At 62.3% G+C, this 17,332-nt stretch overlaps 2 protein-coding genes and 1 long non-coding RNA gene across 6 annotated transcripts; 2 read left to right on the top strand and 1 right to left on the bottom strand.

Moving 5' to 3' along the window:
* The first annotated feature begins 222 nt into the window (after nt 1-222).
* Nucleotides 223-10,371, top strand: VPS9D1 (VPS9 domain containing 1). 3 transcript variants are annotated; one of them, XM_039846543.1, is made up of 15 exons: nt 223-383; nt 1,668-1,743; nt 2,172-2,261; nt 2,366-2,528; nt 3,991-4,102; nt 4,172-4,234; nt 4,704-4,756; nt 4,858-4,945; nt 5,208-5,293; nt 5,611-6,086; nt 7,129-7,258; nt 7,483-7,691; nt 7,916-8,012; nt 9,349-9,453; nt 9,733-10,371. In XM_039846543.1, exons 1-15 carry the CDS (start codon nt 285-287, stop codon nt 9,923-9,925), a joined length of 2,040 nt encoding a protein of 679 aa, XP_039702477.1. In that variant the 5' UTR covers nt 223-284; the 3' UTR covers nt 9,926-10,371. The 3 variants fall into 3 exon arrangements, with proteins under 3 accessions (XP_039702477.1, XP_039702476.1, XP_039702478.1); XM_039846542.1 differs by having other exon boundaries at nt 225-383; nt 2,169-2,261; XM_039846544.1 differs by lacking the exon at nt 223-383 and having other exon boundaries at nt 1,427-1,743; nt 2,169-2,261; nt 4,858-4,963; nt 9,733-9,925.
* A 940-nt stretch (nt 10,372-11,311) lies between these two features.
* LOC120589150 (uncharacterized) lies at nt 11,312-13,063 on the bottom strand. Its single transcript, XR_005649406.1, has 2 exons — nt 12,886-13,063; nt 11,312-11,868 (listed from the first exon to the last, which is right to left on the bottom strand). It is a non-coding gene; the product is annotated as an uncharacterized LOC120589150 (long non-coding RNA).
* Nucleotides 13,064-13,204: 141 nt separating this feature from the next.
* SPATA2L (spermatogenesis associated 2 like) lies at nt 13,205-17,329 on the top strand. 2 transcript variants are annotated; one of them, XM_039846552.1, is made up of 3 exons: nt 13,205-13,280; nt 13,531-13,834; nt 15,347-17,329. In XM_039846552.1, the coding sequence occupies exons 2-3, from the start codon at nt 13,532-13,534 to the stop codon at nt 16,301-16,303; spliced, it is 1,260 nt and encodes a 419-aa protein (XP_039702486.1). In that variant the 5' UTR covers nt 13,205-13,280; nt 13,531; the 3' UTR covers nt 16,304-17,329. The 2 variants fall into 2 exon arrangements, with proteins under 2 accessions (XP_039702486.1, XP_039702485.1); XM_039846551.1 differs by lacking the exon at nt 13,205-13,280 and adding an exon at nt 13,287-13,328.
* Nucleotides 17,330-17,332: the final 3 nt, after the last annotated feature.

The raw sequence follows: 17,332 nt of genomic DNA, 5'->3' as shown, positions 1-17,332 counted from the left end.
CGCGACCCGGGGAGGGGGCGCGCGGCGGGGCCCCGCGGGTCGGCGTGGCGCCTACGCGCTCACGCACTCGCGGCAACTGCGCGGAGAGGCCAAGCGCTCCGCCCCTTCGGCCCGGGGCGGGGCGCGCGGCGCGGGCGGGGCGGGCGGGGCAGCCGGAAGTGCGCGCGGCGGTCCAGCCCGTCCCGCTGCCCGGGCGGCGCCGGCTCCCGCGCGGCCTCCGTTCCGGCGTCCCGGCCGCCCGCCCCGCCCCTCGGCCGCCGCCGCCGACTCCCCCGCCCGGCGCCATGGCCGCTGCGGCCGGGGACGGCGCGGCGAGGCCGCTGCAGTGCGCCATGAAGCTAGCCAACGGGGCCATCGAGCTGGACACCGGCGACCGGCCCCGGGTGAGGAGAGGCGAGGCGGGGCGAGGCGGGGCCGGCCCGCGACAGGACGGGGCCGGCCGGGTGGGCGTGGGCGAGGGCGGGGCCTCGGTGGGCGCCGGCCGGGACCCCTCCGGCGGCTGCGGGGGGCGGGCGCGGGCGCCGACCGTGACCTTGGACAGCTCCCAGCCCTCACTTGCCCTCGGTTTTCCCAGCTGTTAAGCGAGTTGGGAACTGGAGCCGCGGTTCTATTTGTCCCGGGGATACAATAGCGTCTGCGAAGCAGCCCTCCAGATATAACTGTCCAGCAGTTCCATGTGCATGTGAATTGTTCTGGGCAAACACTGTAGGTTTAATCAGATTCCCACGAGGGACGGAATCCAGCGAAGGTTAACTGTGGTTGGTTCTGCGGTGCCTGTCCAGACCCCTCAGAGCTGACTGGGAAGGCAGTGGCGGCGGGGGAGGGGTGCGCCGTGTACCCAGATGGGTGTTAATTACAGGGTTGCAGCAGGTGGAAGAGCCGGCCGAGCCACACAGGGCTGCCTGAGTTGAAGATAAGGCTGCGTGAGCCTAGAAAAAGCGTCCTGGCCCTCCTCCACGGCTTTTCTCAAGCTGCTTTTCTGGGGGAGCAGGTGCCCCCGCAAGTCAGAAATTCTTTCCGAAATCCACTTTATCCTTGTCTCTGAGGTGTAGACTTAAAGATGAGTAATTTGAGAGCTGGGATGCAAGGAAACAAACAATAAACACTAGCCTGTGGTTCCAGATGCCATGGGCTCTGTCGGGAGCCCGGAGCAGAACGCCCACACCTTTTAAACGCAATATTCTCCTGTTCTAGACTCCTGCGTGCCCAGGCGGTACTTAACCTGGAGTTCAGGAAACGGACTTCCCAGAACCTAAGCCAGAAAGTGATTCTAAGATTTGCAACACCACTTCCTCATTAACCTCCCAGGACTTTTTTTTTAAATCACTGAATGAACAACCTCTGAGTTACCCAAGAAGGAAAGTTGTTGCATAGAGTGAAAAATGACAGCAACTGTCAGAGCTCCTTCCCGGCCCTCTGCGTGAGAATCGGTTCTTTCCTGTGACGGAGGGAGAGGCAGTGGGAGCGGGGATGGGTGCCCAGCTGGAGAAGTGGGACACTATCTGCGCCCCAGGTAGAACATCACTGATTAGACCAGCGAGCTGTCTCCGGTGTGTCTCAGAAGCACGCAGACACCACTGTTCCTGTGTTTCCCACGAGGGCACCAGGCAGGCGTGATGGCATCGTTCGCCTCTACGGGCCTGAGCCATTTCTCTTCCCTGGTGCAGGAGGCATACACTGAATACCTGAGGAGCGTCCACTACATCTCTCAGGTGCTGCTGGGAGAAGCGGAAACCCCCGAAGGTACAGCTCTCAGTCTCACCGCTATTCCCATGCTGGGCAGATTTTGGACACCTTCGCCCTTGGTGGTCCCAGGCCTGGGGGTGTCCTATGTCCTACCCACTTGGTCATGAGCAGAAGCTGAATGGGTGGGCACTCAGTAAGCATAAACTATCGTAGTGTGAAGGGACAGGTTCCATAAGGGGATGGAGATGGGGCAGGACATGACCAGAGACCAGATGTTGGACCCTAGCCCAGGGAGGAGTAAGCCAAACAAAGGTCAGGGATGAGGGCAACATCCCCAACAGAGCGTGGGGTCACCAAGGTCCGAGGTGAGGAGGGGGTGGGGTGGCCCACGGGTCAGTGGTTCGGAGGGGTGAACTTGCCCTTATTTTAATCTCACCTAGAATCTGATTAGTGATTGAGTCCTCTTGTCCCTTGCTCCCCAGAAGCTGAGGAAACTGTACCCCAGGACACCCTGAAGATGCTGAAGCTGGCAGAGCAGTGTCTGGAGAGAGCCCAATCGACAGCTGCCAAACTTGGTGCGTCTCCAGCAGGAGGTTTTTCTAGGGCATCCCCCCAAGTCCGGTTCTCCTCTGTGGAATGTGGGGCCCCGTGCTGACCCCTGGCTCTGTATGTCTTGCAGGAAAAGCATGCCTGAAGCCAGCCGTGCTTGTGGCTGCCCCTGTCCCCTCACCTGCCAGCCGACACCGCCGGGTGTACTCCGACGAAGGGGGGAAGCTCCTCCCATTTCTGCCACCCGAGGTCTTCCAGAGGCTTCAGGCGGTCGAGTCGAAAAGCTCCAAGAAGTAAGACAGGCAGACGGGAGGTGGGCTGAGTCTGGGCTCGGAGGCCAGACAAAGAGCATGAACCATGGTGAATTTGGTTAAAATGGGCACCTAGAGTGGAAATTCCCTGTGCCTGGAAGAAATAAATGCAAATCATCTTTGGAGAAAAGCACCTTCAACTTTCATAAAATAAGTGGCACAGTCAAAGATAACCAAGCACGAGAAACTATGAAGGGTTGACAGCAGAGAGAGACCTACAGAGTTTGCAGACAGTTACCAGACACGTTATCAAAGTGCTCTCCTTATTTAGAAAACCACAAAGCAAGCTTGAAAATACCTGCAGGGAGCAGAGAACTATAAAGTCTAGCTTAGCAAATACAGAATCAAGTAGAAAATGAAAAATATATTAAAATTATTTTTAAAAACTAATTGGAAACAGCAACAACTAATTACAGTTGACCGTTGATGACTGGAGGTTAGGGGCACTGGCCACCCATGCAGTTGAAAATCCAAGTATGACTTAAGATGGCCCTCTGCATACGTGATTCTCAGCAGCAGATCGAAAATACAGTTGACCCTTAACACGGGTTTGAACTGCGCGGGTATATGTGGATTTTAAGTAAATTTTTAATTTTAAATAAAACCCGTGTATAAGTGGACCCGCGCATTTCAGTGTTGTTCAGTGGTCAACTGTATATCCTCCAGAAAGATCCACACGTGCACAAAGTGAACAGACAAGTAACAGCAGAGTAGTCATAGCTGAAGAGAATTAGCGATCTGGATAAGAAGTCAAAAGGTACCCAGAATGACTCACAAAAAGGGATGATTTGGAGGAGAGATGGAAAGTCTAACATAAGATTATTGGAGGTCCAGAAAAATAGGAGGAAGAAAACAGTGGGGCACTATGTTAGGAGATAACAGTTTTCTAGAACTGATGGGGACATCAAGACACACAGCAAGCAGCCCAGATGGGACGAACAAGGAGGCCCAACTCCTCCTGGGCCACTGCTGCTCAGGTTTCAGGCCCCCACTTCTGCATTAGCGGCTTGGGGGCAGGGCAGGCACGGAAATTCCACCCCACGACAAACGTTCCCACTCTCACCCATCAGAACAGGGAGACGAGGGACATAACTTTGGTGGGGGTGACTGTTGGTAGACATGGTTTTCTCCTTCATGGGTGGTAAGCTAACCTGTTTGGCTCACGAAGTGCCTTTAAAGAGATTCACGTTGTCAAACACATGACCGATTTACATAAAGGTTCAGCCTCCTTGCAAAGTCTGGAGTCCTGGCAACAGCACACTCACAGTTCAAGTTCAGTGATCTCCAGTCTGCCCCAACCACCTCCCTTCCTTACATTTCCTGCCTGACCCCATCTCCACCTCCTCACTTTCCGGTCTCACGGCTGGGTCAGGAAAGGTCCGCAGGTCACCAGAGTGTTGCTGGGCTTCCCGGAGCCTGGACAGCAGCTTGTACCCATTTCCAGGGAGCTGACACCTCTGGAGGAGGCCTCCCTGCAGAATCAGAAGCTGAAGGCTGCGTATGAGGCCCGGATGGCCCGTCTGGACCCCAGCCAGGCCATGCAGAAGACATCGCTGGTGAGTGGGAAGCGGGAGGCTGAGCGGGTGGGGAAGGCGGCCGGCCTCACTCCTGCCTTCCTTTCCTAGACCCTGTCCCTGCAGCGGCAGATGATGGAGAACCTGGTGATCGCCAAGGCCCGGGAGGACACAGTATCCTTCCCATCCGTCCACTCATCCTGGGTGTCCAGAGGGGGAAGTTCAGAACGTGGCCTTGAGCTGAGAGAGAAGGGCTTGGGGGGAGTAAAGATGACAGGGTTGGGGTGTGGGGACAATCTCCCAGCTTTGGGAGAGGCATGCCCCTGGGGACTGGCTTCTGCACAGCCCCTTCCTTTGCAAAGCCGGTCCTGTCACCCACCGCCACCCCGCCGGGAGAACGCCTCTCCGCCCTTCAAGTCAAGTTGCCTAGGACTTGCCTCCCTCCGTGAGTGGGCGCCCGCCCTCCAGCCCTGCCATCTCCTCCCACTGGTCTAGACCATACCCCCCCGAGGGCCGAGGCAGAACCCCTGACCGCCCCTGCCCCTGTGTTCCGTGCGGCGATGGGATGGCCCCTGCTCAGCGCACGAGCGCAGCGCCCCTTCCCCGCGCCAGGTCCGCGGCGGCCTTAACTCTGCCTTCCCAGCTGCTCAGGAAGAAAGAGGAGCGCCGCCTGCGGCTCCAGGAGGCTGCTGACAGGTGCGCGCCCTCCCGTTGGTCCTGGGCACTGGGCAGCCCAGGACGGGTGGGGGTCCCCGCCCCTGCAGCCTGCAGCCGGCAGCCCCGTGCTTCCTCTCCAGGAGGTTCTGCAGTCAGGCCGCTCTGACCCCAGAGGAACGGGAGCAGCGGGCACTCTACGCAGCCATCCTAGAGTACGAGCAGGACCACGTGAGTCTGCGGGGCCAGGTGCAGCAGCAGGGCTGTGGCGGGGTGGGGGGCCAGGATCAGGGTCACTGCTGGCTCCCATTCCCGGCCGGCGGTGGGGGGTGCGGGGTGGGGGGGTTCCTGTAGGCCTGCTGGCGTGGGGTCTTCCCTCCCCCCAAGGCTGGGTGTCAACAGCAGGCCTGGTCTCCTGGGGTGCAGCCTTGGCAGGGGGCGTCCCACCGTGGGGGTCCTGCCGAGCTCTTCTCCAAGGTCTCCTGCCCTGCAGGACTGGCCGAAGCACTGGAGGGCCAAGCTCAAGAGGAGCCCTGGGGACCTATCGCTGGTGACCAGCTTAGTGTCCCATCTGCTCAGGTACCAGGGCCTCAGGCCCCCACCCCTAGTTGTGGCTGAAAGGATTATAATGAGGAGGTCCGGGGGCTGGTGGTGCCCGGCCTGTGGCCCTGGGCCCGCCCACTTTGCTCAGGGTAGTCACTGGCTGGGCTCTGCCTGCAGAGAGGCTGGGTCAGACCTTACTGCCACCTTCGCTGGAGGAAACAGCATAGGGTCACTTCCCTGGCCGGGTGGATGTGGGCAGGGGCCAGCTTTCTCAGCCCCCAGGCCAGCGGCAGCGCTGGGACTGCAGCCCCTCGGCTGCCAGTGACACACGCCTGTCTTCCCTCCGGCTGCAGCGTCCCCGAGCACCCCGTCACGCAGCTCCTGAAGAGGCTCCAGTGTGCGGTGTACCAGGCGCTGTACCCCATCGTGAGCAGGGGCGCTGCTGCTGCCTCCGCCCCGGGCTGCTGCTCCCTACCCCCCGACGCCGATGGGCTGCTGGCCCCTGGGAGCCGGCGGCTGAGGCCCTCACAGAGCCTCTATTGCATGCTGTGCCCCCCAGTGGGCCCACGGCCCCTGGACGGACCTCCTGCCGACCCCCCCCCCCATCCCCCCGGGCCCCTAGAGAGAGGGGCGGACAGCAGCCCTAAGGGGCCTCCATCACCTCTAGTGGGCAAGGACAGCTCCTTCGAAGACCTGGAACAGTTCTTGGCTACTTCTGAGAGGTGGGGCCGGGGCCCTGGGGGTCTGCCTGAGCCTACAACGCCAGGGCTGAAGGAGCCATTGCTGGAGCAGCTCAGGAGCACAGTGAAGGACATACACAATGCCATCGGTGAGGCCAGGGGGTGGATGGGCCCACGCTGGGGTGGCCAAAGGAACATCCTTGCTCCGCATGGCAGCCAGGCGTCCCTGGCCCAAGGCGCCTACCCTCCACCCTCTGGCTAAACACCCTGCTCAGCAGCCAGGCAGACTTGGCCCCTGGGAGCAGCTGGGCTGGCTGCGGCCCAGACCTCCCTCCACCCCTGGCTGCCTTCTCACTGGGCTGCAAGAGACGCAGCCATGTCCACTGCAGTCTTGCGTTTGGGGAGAGGTCTGCTGTCAGGGCCTCTGGTGGCCGATGGTCCTGGCTCTCTCATCAGGTGGGACTCACTGTCCTTCCAAACCAAGCAATGTCAGATGTGTGCAGCCTGGTGGTGACCATGGGCTCATTCCCTGGCTTTTCCATTCTGAGAATAGTGTGTAGATTTCCTAAGGGTTTCCTTGGGGCTCAGGGTGGCAGGTGACTTCCAGGTCCCTTCCAAGGAGGAAGGCGTCCGGGTTTGCCAGGAACCAGCACAGGAGGCCCAGCAGCTGGGCCTCAGTGCTCTCCGTGGGCCCTGACTCTCCAAGGGGCCTGAGCGGGCCCCCTCCTCCCTGGGCAGGTCCCTGCATCTCCCCCGGCAGGTCCCCCTCCTCCCCGGGCCAGCCCTGTCTCTCTGAGCCTGAGATGTCTCGTCTTTGAATGTGCCTCTGAAATTTCTGCGTGTTCCCGTGGTTTGGAGTGTGAACCTTTTTCAGAAAGAGCCCGTTCTCTGCTCTTCTCCCTGGGCCCCTTAGTGGGCCGCTCAGGGGAGCTGGGCGTGGACCCGTGAGCACCTGGGGGAGTGCCCGGACTGCCTGCTCTGACCTAGGGCCACAGGAGTGCAAGAGGGGGGCACCCAGACAGCCCCCTCCCCACTGAACCAGGGCGCTGTGGCCCTGCCCACACAGATGGCTTCGGGAGGACCAGAGGGGATGTGAGGGGGGATATCTGGGCACCCCAGGATGGCTGGGGGTGACCTCCATGGGCTGCCAGCCGGCCCCACAGGCCACTGTGCCGGCTCTGCTCCCGGCAGACAGGCTGCTGTCGCTGATGCTCCTGGCTTTCGAGGGCCTGAACTCAGCCGTCTCCAAGGACCGCTGCCTAGCCTGCATCGAGGAGCCCTTCTTCTCCCCGCTGTGGCCCCTGCTGCTGGCCCTCTACAGGTGCCGTCCCCATATGCGTGATGACCCCCTTCTTCGTCCCTGGGGCACACTGTGACTACTCCCACCTGGTGCTTGACTCTGAGGTCATCCTCAAGTGTTTCTAGTTTGCGTGTGGTGCCATATCCACCCTGCCGTGACTCGGCATGGCCAGCTTTCCCCGGCCCTGCTTCTGTCCTGGGGGCAGTGTCGCTCAGGCAGCTGAGCCTGGCCTCTCCCTGCCCCAGGAGTGTGCACCGCCCCCAGGAGGCCGCCCTGAGCAGGAGCATGGAGCTGTACGGGAAGGCGCCCCCAGCAGCCATCGGCATCCCCAGCAAGCTGCTGCCGCAGGGCCCTGAGGCCGCGGGGACAGGCACTTACCCGTACTGGGCTGCAGCGCAGGAGCTGGGGCTGCTGGTTCTGGAGAGCTGCCCCCAGAAGAAGCTGGAGTGCATCGGTGAGCACCGGAGCTTGGGAGGAGGGCGAGGGGACGTGCTCAGACAAGGCGCATCCTGTCCCAGAGGGCGACATGGAGCCCGTGCTCCTTGTCTGTGGGATGCAGGTCCTTCTCCTGTCAGATGGGACGTGAGAGTGACTCCCCGGGAGGGGTCACCCCCCACGCCAGGGTGCCGGGGTTGGACTGCCCTGCACCTCCCCCCACACCCGGCTTCTGTGCTGCAGTGCGTGCCCTGCGGGCTATCTGCGCCTGTGCGGAGGGTTACTACCGCGCCCACGAGCCTGCGCCTGAGGCCGAGCCACAGCCCGGCACTGCCGCCATGTGAGTCCCCTGAGTGCACGGTCTGGGGGGGCTGCCTTCACAGGCCTAAGGGAGAGGGAACCCTCCCCCACTGCCCTGAGCACCAGGACACGGTTTTGCCCCCCAGGTCCCTGGGCTCTAGGCCCCAAAAACAGCACACCCCCCTCCTCGGGGCTCAGATGCGGGATCCCTGGCTGACCTGATAAAATTGGAGGTTGCTTGTCCTGGATCACAGGCTTGGTCCCTCAGATGCACACGTGGGGGAGCAGCCTCAGCCCCGTGATGAGCCCACTCCCTTCACTGGGCCCCCAGCCCTGGGCTTCCTGCCTTGTGCCTGCCTCACACTCCTGAGGTGGGCTGGGGTCTTCCCCACCAGGTTCCGCAGCCCGGGGCTCTGGTGTCTGGTCCTGCCTCAGTCTCACCTGGACCTGCCTGTGGCCTGCACACCTGCTGTTCCCTCAGCACCTGCAGGGGCCCCTCCCACTGCCACTCTATTCCAGGGACCAGGGCCATCCTGAAGGCACCTGTCATGGCAGCCAGGCGGGTGGGCTGTGGCACCCTCCCCACCCCCAGGGCCTGCAGGTGACGGCCGGGTAGCAGTCAGAGCAGAGTGCGAGGTTAGCAGGGAGGGGCTCCACCCAAGAAGAGGAAGACAGATGTCACCCCCACCTGCAGGGCCAGGGTGCCGGGCCTCAGCTGCAGGGCCGGGCTGGGGGTCCAGCCTGGGGACATCCAGCCCAGCTCCCAGCGGTCCCTTCACCAATGTACTGCTGGGCTCCCGGGGGCGGGGGCAGCTGTGGGTAGCAGGACTGAACACTTCCAGGACCGAAAGCACTTCCTGGTCTGGCCACAGCCCTTCGCTGACTCCTCCCTTGGGGCCCCAGTCTGTGTCCCTGCAGGTGTACGGCTCCTGGAAACAGGGGCAAGGCCACGAGCTGGAGCTCGGTGTGAGGCCTCCCGCGTCAGACTCGGGCCTAGTTTGTCCCGAGGCTCTCCCAGAGCCCACTGGCCTGGGGCCTCAGGTCCCGTCAGCTCACTCAGACACTTCTCACAGAGGGTCTGGGTGCCAAGTGTGCTGAGCTGAGTGACACCCGGTCTTAGGAGTGAGCAGGCTGCCCGGGCCACAGGCCATCCCCGCCATCGTTGTGTCCCCCAGGCTCAGGCAAGCTGCTGAGGCTCCACCACCCTTGGGTGCAGCCCTGGCCTCTGCAGCACAGGGCCCCTGTCCAGGACTAGCCTGGCTGCTGCTGAGTGCTCTGTGTGGACGGATGCAGGGGGCTGAGCGGGGGCCGTGGGCTTTGGGGCTCGAGCAGCACTGCTGGCCTGAGCCTGCTGGCAGCTGTGCCCTGTCTCGCAGCGGCGCCGACGACCTGCTGCCCATCCTGTCGTTCGTGGTGCTGAGGAGCGGGCTCCCCCAGCTGGTATCGGAGTGCGCTGCCCTGGAGGAGTTCATCCACGAGGGGTAGGAGCCCTCCGGGGAGCCGGCCACGTACCCCCAATTGGAAGTCCGCCTGTTGGGGGTCCACAGTCCCTCTCCCTGTGGCACACAGCCCGGGCTGGGGCGCCGAGTGCTGAGCAGTGTCTGCCCGGGGCCTGGGCTTCCCCTCCACCGAGCCTCCCTGACGGGCCCCCTGGGACTTCAGCGGCCAGGTCCTGCCTCCCAAGGGCAGCTACCCCTTCCAGAATGCCAGGCCCTCCTCATGTCCCCACCCTCCTGGTGACAGGCGCCACCTCCCCACAGGTATTTGATCGGGGAGGAGGGCTACTGCCTGACCTCGCTGCAGAGTGCCCTGAGCTACGTGGAGCTGCTCCCCCGGGGTGCCCTGGGTACGCAGCAGAGATCGGGACCAGCTGCAGTGGCGGCTCCACAGCTTTCGCCCCCACCCTCACCCGACACCGGTCCCTGGGGCTCAGGGAAGGCCCTCTGCTCCTGATAGGCTGGGGCTCAGCTGCATCAGCTCCCAGGACCCAGGCCTCTCTCTGTCCCCAGCCTCTGAGAGGCCTCGTGCAGGGCTCCCCTGGGCAGGGCGGGGGTATGGACCTGGCTGAGGGCAGGCCTGGTGTCTCGCACTCCATCACCTGGGACAGTGAGAGCTCCCCGAGCCAGTCCCTGTCAGCCTCCTGCCCTGAGGCCCAGGGGTTTGAAGCTGTGCTGCTTATTTATTGGGTATCGACCACCCCACGCTCCCTTGGAAGCCCAGGTGTTTCTGGGGCACCCACCCATATCTGGGGGCTCGGAGCCACACCTCCGCCCTCGACAGTGGCATCAGATACCCCTCCTGGGTCCTCCCGGAGGGTCAGTGCCTGCCTGTTCTGACTCTGTGCCCCCGGAAGTCACTAACCTGGCTGAAAATAAAGAGGTCACTGATGTCTCACTCCACGAAGCTTGCTGAGTCCCCACTCCCTGGCCAGGCGCAGGCCTAGGCAGCACAGCCACCCCTCTGCTGACCAGCAAAAAGCAGACTCCCAGAGACAGCTGAGGCTCACCTCTGTGTGGGGCTGGGGCTGCCCTGGGCCTGCACCGCCAGAGACAGCACGGTCTCGGGTCAGAGGTCACCCCTGGGCAGGACCTGAGCCTGGAGCTGTCCCTGGGGCCACTGTCCTATCAGGACCCTTTGTGGGCTAGCATCCCCTGCCCACCAGCACCCCAGGGATAGGCCAGCACCCACTCTCTTAACCTGCCCTCGAAGCTTTCAGTCCCTGGGTCCCTCGAAGCTTTCAGTCCCCTTGTCTCCTCTCCTCCACCCTCTCCAGAGGAAGGCCATGGCCCTGCCCTTGGTCCTCCATTCTGCCTCTGCTCCTGTAAATGTGGAGTTCCAAGTCCCCCGTCCTGGACATGAATCTCAGCCTTGCGACGGGGGAGTGTCTGCTCCAGGCCCGGCATTGACCTGTCAAGGCTGGGATTTTAAAGCCCCTAGCACCCAGCAGGTGGGGGTGAAGGTACGCCTCGAGCTAAGCCTGGTAGTGGGGGCACCTTTTGGCTTTGTGCCAGGGACCACGTGGTGGGGGGGGGCAAGCATTCTGAGGGTTGTCTCCTTGGCATCCTGCTGTGTTCACTGTGGTCAGTCAGGCTTGTGCTCAGGCTGCTTCTTGCTGTGTGATCTTGGGTCAGTTCTTAGCCTCTCTGAGCCTATGGCTCCTCCTTTAAATAGAGAGGAGTGATCGATTCATCACACTGGAAATCCCACAAAGCAGCAGCAAAAATGTAGGTGCCCCAAGTAAAGAAAGAACAAAGGCTATGAGCAGACCACCCACAGAGGCGGAAATAAAATAATCAGCATAGGAAGTCATAAAGAATCAAGAAATACAAATTACAACAGTAACAAGGTAGAACTCTGTATGCAATGGACTGGCGAAATGAGACAGCTGGACATTGCCCAGCATACTGTGTGAGATGGGGCCACAGGCACAGGGTGGCATGGACAGGTCAGCAAACTCGGCCAGCTGCAGTCTTGGGCCAAGTGCAGTACTGATGGGCCCTCTGACCCAGCAACTCTGCTCCTGGTTGTAGCCCAAGGTCGTGTACACAGATGAATTAGAGCAATGTGGCATCTGTCCTCAGGAGAGTGGGTAGGGGCACGTACTGTGTTGGTCCCAGCCATCCAATGCTGCGTAACAAGCCGCCCAAACACATGACAGTTATTTACTCTGCTCATGAATCTAACATTTGGACAGGGTGCAGTGGGGACAGCTTGTCTCTACTCCCTGCTCCCCAGCCCGGCATCAGCTAGGTCAGCTTCCAGGTTGGGGTGGCCCAATGTCCAGGAGTTGTAATCATCTGGATGTCTGCCCACATGTTTGCAGTGGATGCTTGTCAGCTGGCGCCTCAGGGCTGTTAGAACAACTATGTGAGGCCTGCATCAGTTTCCTGTGGCTGCTGTAACAAAATACCACAAACTGGGTGGCTTAAAACAACAGAAATGTACTCCGAATTCTGCATGACAGAGTCAGAAATCGAAGTGTCGACGGGGCTGTGCTCCCTCGTCTTGGGGAGATCGCTTCCTTGCCTTGTCCAGCTTCTGATGGCTCCCGTAATCCTTGGCTTGTAGCTGCATCACCCCAGTCTCGGCCTTGGTCACCATATCCCTTCTCCCCTATGTAGCTGTGTCTAAACCTCCCTCTTCTTGTAAGGCACCAGTCACATTGAATATAGGGCCCACCCTAATCCAATATGACTTCATCCTAACATGATCACAACTGCAAAGACCCTTCTTCCAAGACCCTATGTCCCCAGCTCCCAGGCGGACATGAATTTGGGGCACATTATTCAGCCAGCACAAGGCCTCTCCGTGTGGCGGCTGACTTCCTCACAACGTGGTGGCTGGGTTCCAAAAGAGAGCCTCTCAAGATAACAAGTTTTTATGACTTAACCTGGGAAGCACACAGGGTCACTTCCATTCTGTGGGTGGAGACAGGTGTGAAGCCCCACCGAGGTTCCAGCCTCACTCGGAGGAAGAGCCATGCTTCCCGAGTCAGGAGCGTTGATAACACACAGCAGCGGGAACGGATGCCTACTGACAGCAGGAGCGCAGGCGCGCAGGCGCGAGGCACAGGAGCATGCACTTACGACCCTGCACACGCAACGGAGGGTGCACGTCCACGCACAATCCTGCACACTGGACAAGAACGCGCCTTCATCGCACCTCGGCCCCCAAACGGTGCTCTCAGGGGCCGACGGCTGACAGCCACAGGAGACCAGGAGGCGGAGCCTTCCAGAAGATGCCTCCTCCCCACTCTTTTCTGGGGAATCCCCATTAGGTAACACGGGGGGCTCCGCCCCGCGTCCCGGCTCCCAGTAGACCCCTGGCGCTCCCCAGCGCGTGGCAGGAGACAGCGGGGCGCGGTCGCTCTGAGCCTCAGGGCCGGCTCTGTGGGAGGAGCTGCTGGAACAAACCTTTATTTTGCGCCCGCTGTGGGGATTCGCCGTGAAAGGCACCGTGGGGAGACGGGCGACGCAGTAACAGGTGGCCGTACAGGTGCGTCGCGCAGGTGCTCGGCGGGGCGGGGCCGCCGAGGTTCTTCGGAGCCGCCGTGAGGCCTCGCCTCGCTCCGCGGGAACTCGCGCGGCCACGCCCCCGGGCCTGCCCTGTCCCCTGGGAGCCTTACGGCCACGCCCCTGGCAGGCCCCACCCCGCCCGTGTTGGCCGAGGGAGCGGTGCCTGGAGCAAGCCCCGCCCCAAGCGTCACGGCCGAAGCCGATGGGCGGAGCCAGCTCCGGGCGGAAGCGCCCTGCTTGGGGAGAGGCCGGAGCAGAGCGGCGGGCGCTTGGCGACCGCTGGGGACAGACAGGTAGTGGGTTCGCCTGCGGGGCCCACAGAACGATATGGTGGTCGACGGGTCTGAGTTCGGGATGGGGGACATCAGCTGGCGGGGCGTGTTTCCAGGAAAGTGGGCTGCTGTAGATACCCGGGGCCATTCAGCGGGCGAGGACAGAGCCGCCAGGCTGGAGGGAGACCTGTGGGTGCTGGGCGAGAGCTCTGGGGACACACAGCTGGCGGGGAGGGGTCTCTGTTCCTAAAACTCTACCCCTGCCCGCCAGGATGGGCAGCAGCTCGCTGTCCGAGGACTACCGCCTGTGCTTGGAGCGCGAGCTGCGGCGCGGCCGCGCGGGCGTGTGCGGGGACGCGTCGCTGCGCGCCGTGCTCTGGCAGATCCTGGTGGAAGACTTCGACCTGCATGGGGCGCTGCAGGACGACGCGCTGGCGCTGCTCACCGACGGCCTGTGGGGCCGCGCCGACTTGGCCCCCGCGCTACGCGGCCTGGCCCGAGCCTTCGAGCTGCTGGAGCTGGCCGCCGTGCACCTGTACCTGTTGCCCTGGAGGAAAGAGTTCACCACCATCAAGGTAGGACTCCCTGCCCAGGCCTCGGGGTTGGGGGTTCAGGTGTCCTCAGCCCCGTGGGTTTCCGGGCTCAGAACGCGCTGAGGGGTCTTGTGTGTGTCGGGGTAGCTTTGGGCCGAGTTCCCTCTGGGCACTCCCAGGGCTGAGAACATGGGGTGGGTGGAGGCCACACATCCCCAGGGGCCTGCTTCCTGGGGGGTCCTTCCCCTTAAAGCTTGCATCACTGCCCTCCCCAAAGTGGCTTGGTAGCTCCAGTTGCCATGAAAATCATAGGACAGGCTCGCGATTTTATGGTCACTCTAATCCCTTCAGGATGCAGGCTGATGCCATTTATAGAGAAGGACACCAGGTGAGTGTTCCCCTATGAAGCAGGTAGGGGTTGGAGGGCCAGGCTAGGCTCCAACCTAGTTTACCCCCCATCCCGGGTAGAGCTGTGCCCAGGGCTAGCCTGGCTCCTCTAGGTGAGCTGTGGGCCAGCAGGGGGCGGGCAGGTCGCCAGGTGCTGAGCTGACTAGCAGTAGGAAGGTGATGATGTCAGTGGGCACTGTGGGCGAGCTGCCTCCACCGGTTGCCATGGCAGCAGCAGCCTCTCTGGGGAAGGAGCTCTGGAGCCCCTGCTCCTGAGGACACCTGCTGGTTCTGGGCTTTCATTCATCCATTCAGGCAATAGAGTGTGGGGGGGGGTGTGTGGCACAGAGCCACCCCGGGGGAGTCTGGAAGCAGGATGCAGGCCTGCCTCTGGGGCACCCCTGGGCTTCCAGGGTGGGCAGGCCTGGATGGGGTCTGGTTCTGCCCCCTCCTGGCTGTGTGGCTTGGGGCAAGTTGCCTGTTCTCTCTGGACCCATTTCCTCAGTTGCCCAGTGGACACGAGGGTTGTGCAGTTCTAGGTCTGTTGTGGGGGGCGGCGCACTGTCGGACGCTGCAGCAGGGGAATGGTCACAGTCCCAGAGCCACGCTGCTCACCCTGCCAGGCCCCGTCACTGCCGTCTGGAAAGCACTGGCCCATTATTCCAGAGTTCTCAGCCAGCCGCACGTGACAGTGGTCACCATGCTGCTGTAGGATGGCACGCAGCTGGAGGGAGTGGCAAGCCTTTGTGGGGAAAGCTCTCTGGAACAGTACCTGGAAAGCAGAGCTCAGGGCAATGTGTCCAGGAGGCTACCTGTCAGAGGAGCAGCGGCATACGGCACCTGAGTGGGTGACTGCACACCGAACTCAGCAGGCACCTCGGAAACGAGCAGCAAAGCTCTGGGTGCGGGAAGGTGTGGGGACCGGGCCGAGCCAGTCTTCGGTTTGGAACTGTGATGCCAGGGCTGGCCCAGTCTGTGAGCTGAGTGTCTGGGGGTGCCCTGAGCTCTTGTTTTTAAAAAGTTCCCTGGAGGGAGTGTCAGAACAGCCAAGAATGTCTGGTCACGTGGCACCACGTTGCCATCCGGAGTGAGGGTGGTGGCCCCTGAAGCTCAGCCCAGCTCGGGCCTCAGGTCCAGGCTGCTGCTGACCCGGTCCCTCCCTTGCAGACCTTCTCAGGGGGCTATGTGCACGTGCTGAAGGGTGCCCTCTCGGAGGACCTTCTCATCCAGAGCTTCCAGAAGATGGGCTACGTGCCCAGGGACAACCACCGCCTCACGGTGACCGCTCCACCCCCAGCCTGCCAGCTGGTGCAGGTGGCCCTGGGCTGCTTCGCCCTGCGACTGGAGTGCGAGATCCTGGGTGAGGTACTGGCACAACTGGGCACCAGCGTGCTGCCGGCCGAGGAGCTGCTGCAGGCACGGCGGGCCAGTGCGGATGTGGCCTCCTGTGTGGCGTGGCTGCAGCAGCGGCTGGCCCGTGGAGAGGAGCCGCCACCCCTGCCCCTGCGGGGCTCCCCAGCTGTGTACCGGGCCCAGCTGGACCTGTACCGGGCCCTGCAGGAGGACGAGGGCTCGGAAGAGGCCAGCCTGTATGGAGGGCCTTCTCCCGGCCCAGGCTCGCCATCCTCGGAGCTGGCCTCGCAGCCTCTGCTCTGGGAGCAGAGTGCCAAACTGTGGGGTGCTGGGGGCGAAACCTGGGAGCCCCTGGAGGAGGCTGAGGTGTCGCAGCAAGCCAGTAGTCCTCCCTATGGGGCCCTGGAGGGAGAGCTGGAGCCCGAGCCTTTCTCCTTCGTCTCGCTGTGCCGAGAGCTGCCGAATCAGCCAGGGGACCTGGCCACTCCCAAAGCCCCCAGGAGCCCTGGGCGGGCCGGCCCCCAGCATGTGCATGGGCCCATCCCCGAGCCCGCCAGCTACCAGGCGCACAGCTGCCTGGCCCCTGGCGCCCTGCCCACCCTCTGCTGCGACACATGTCGCCAGCTGCACGCCGCCCACTGTGCCACCCTGCCTGCCTGCCGTCTGGGCCACGTGTTGCGTGCATTTCTCAGCGACACCCAGCGGCGCCTATGGCTGCAGCGTGCACAGGTGGACACCCTGCTGTACGACAGCCCCGGGGCCCGGCCTTAGGCCCAGCCAGGCCCTGGCCAAAGGCTTTCCAGAGTCCGTCTCTGTGGTGCTTCTCGGGACCTCGTTCGTCCTCAGGCCTGGGCCACTGCTGCCCAGGATGGGGAGACAGCCCCGGCTCCCAAGCAGGAGACAAGGTCTGGCCTTCTGTGGGGAGCGCCCAACTTGAGCACCCAGACACAGACCCAAGCCCGAACATGCTGGGTGGACAGGTCTAACCTGCATCTGTCATCACCAGAACCTGTCCCGGTGATGGACCCTCATCCCCTCACCCCTTCCCCCACCCCACTGTAAGAGCCCAACACTCAGCTTATAGCTCTTGACCTGCACCCTGCAGGTTGTGACTTGGGACTTGCTATCTCCGTCCACGTGTCCAAACAGAGTTGACACCGAGCCCTGAGTTCCATGGGGTCCAATCTGAGGGCCCTGCCAGGCATGGCTGACCTGGCTGTGGAGACATGGCCCCTCCCTGGGAGGGTCACAGGCCAGCACTGAATGAGTACCCGCTCAAGGCTGGGCCACATGCCCTGGTCGCAACTGCAGGGAGGCTGGGTCAGTCCATGGATGGAGACCAGTAAGGTGTCCAAGCACCCCAGAGAACAGGCAGCAGAAGGCAGGTGCTGACAGTCTGGGCAGGCTATCACCCCACTCTGGGCAACCAGCACCCCAGTACCCTCCCTGCTCTGCTCCCTAATGTGCTGGCTTTGGAAGGTGTGGGGCACAGTCTTACAGGCTTCCCACCCCAGGTCCAATGGGAAAGGCCTGGCCGGGCTCTCAACAGCCACCACTAAGGCGGATTGCCAAGGCCAAGGCAGGCGGGAGCAGCCTCTCCTCCCTGGGGTAGGCGGAGTCCTAGGAACTACTAGCTCGCAGACTGGAGCGGGTCTGCCTGCCTCGGCCCAGGGCAGGTGCCATCCCTGTGCTGCCTCTCCTCACCAGAGTCCTGCCCTCATCTGTCCATCCCATCTGTCCTTCCCAGCACACGTCATAGGACAGAACCCCATAGTACATTAAAAGACACTGAACCCATCG

Source organism: Pteropus medius, unplaced genomic scaffold, assembly GCF_902729225.1.
Source record: "Pteropus medius unplaced genomic scaffold, Ma_sr-lr_union100, whole genome shotgun sequence".
Classification (NCBI taxonomy): Eukaryota; Metazoa; Chordata; class Mammalia; order Chiroptera; family Pteropodidae; genus Pteropus; species Pteropus medius.
This window is presented reverse-complemented; position numbering and strand designations above follow the sequence as displayed.

Coding starts and splice junctions, on each gene's coding strand:
- VPS9D1 (XM_039846542.1), top strand. CDS start 285: ATGGCCGCTGCGGCCGGGGACGGCGCGGCGAGGCCGCTGCAGTGCGCC. Junction 4,103..4,171: donor CCATGCAGAAGACATCGCTG/GTGAGTGGGAAG, acceptor TTCCTTTCCTAG/ACCCTGTCCCTGCAGCGGCA. Junction 4,235..4,703: donor CCAAGGCCCGGGAGGACACA/GTATCCTTCCCA, acceptor CTGCCTTCCCAG/CTGCTCAGGAAGAAAGAGGA.
- SPATA2L (XM_039846551.1), top strand. Junction 13,835..15,346: donor AAGAGTTCACCACCATCAAG/GTAGGACTCCCT, acceptor CCTCCCTTGCAG/ACCTTCTCAGGGGGCTATGT.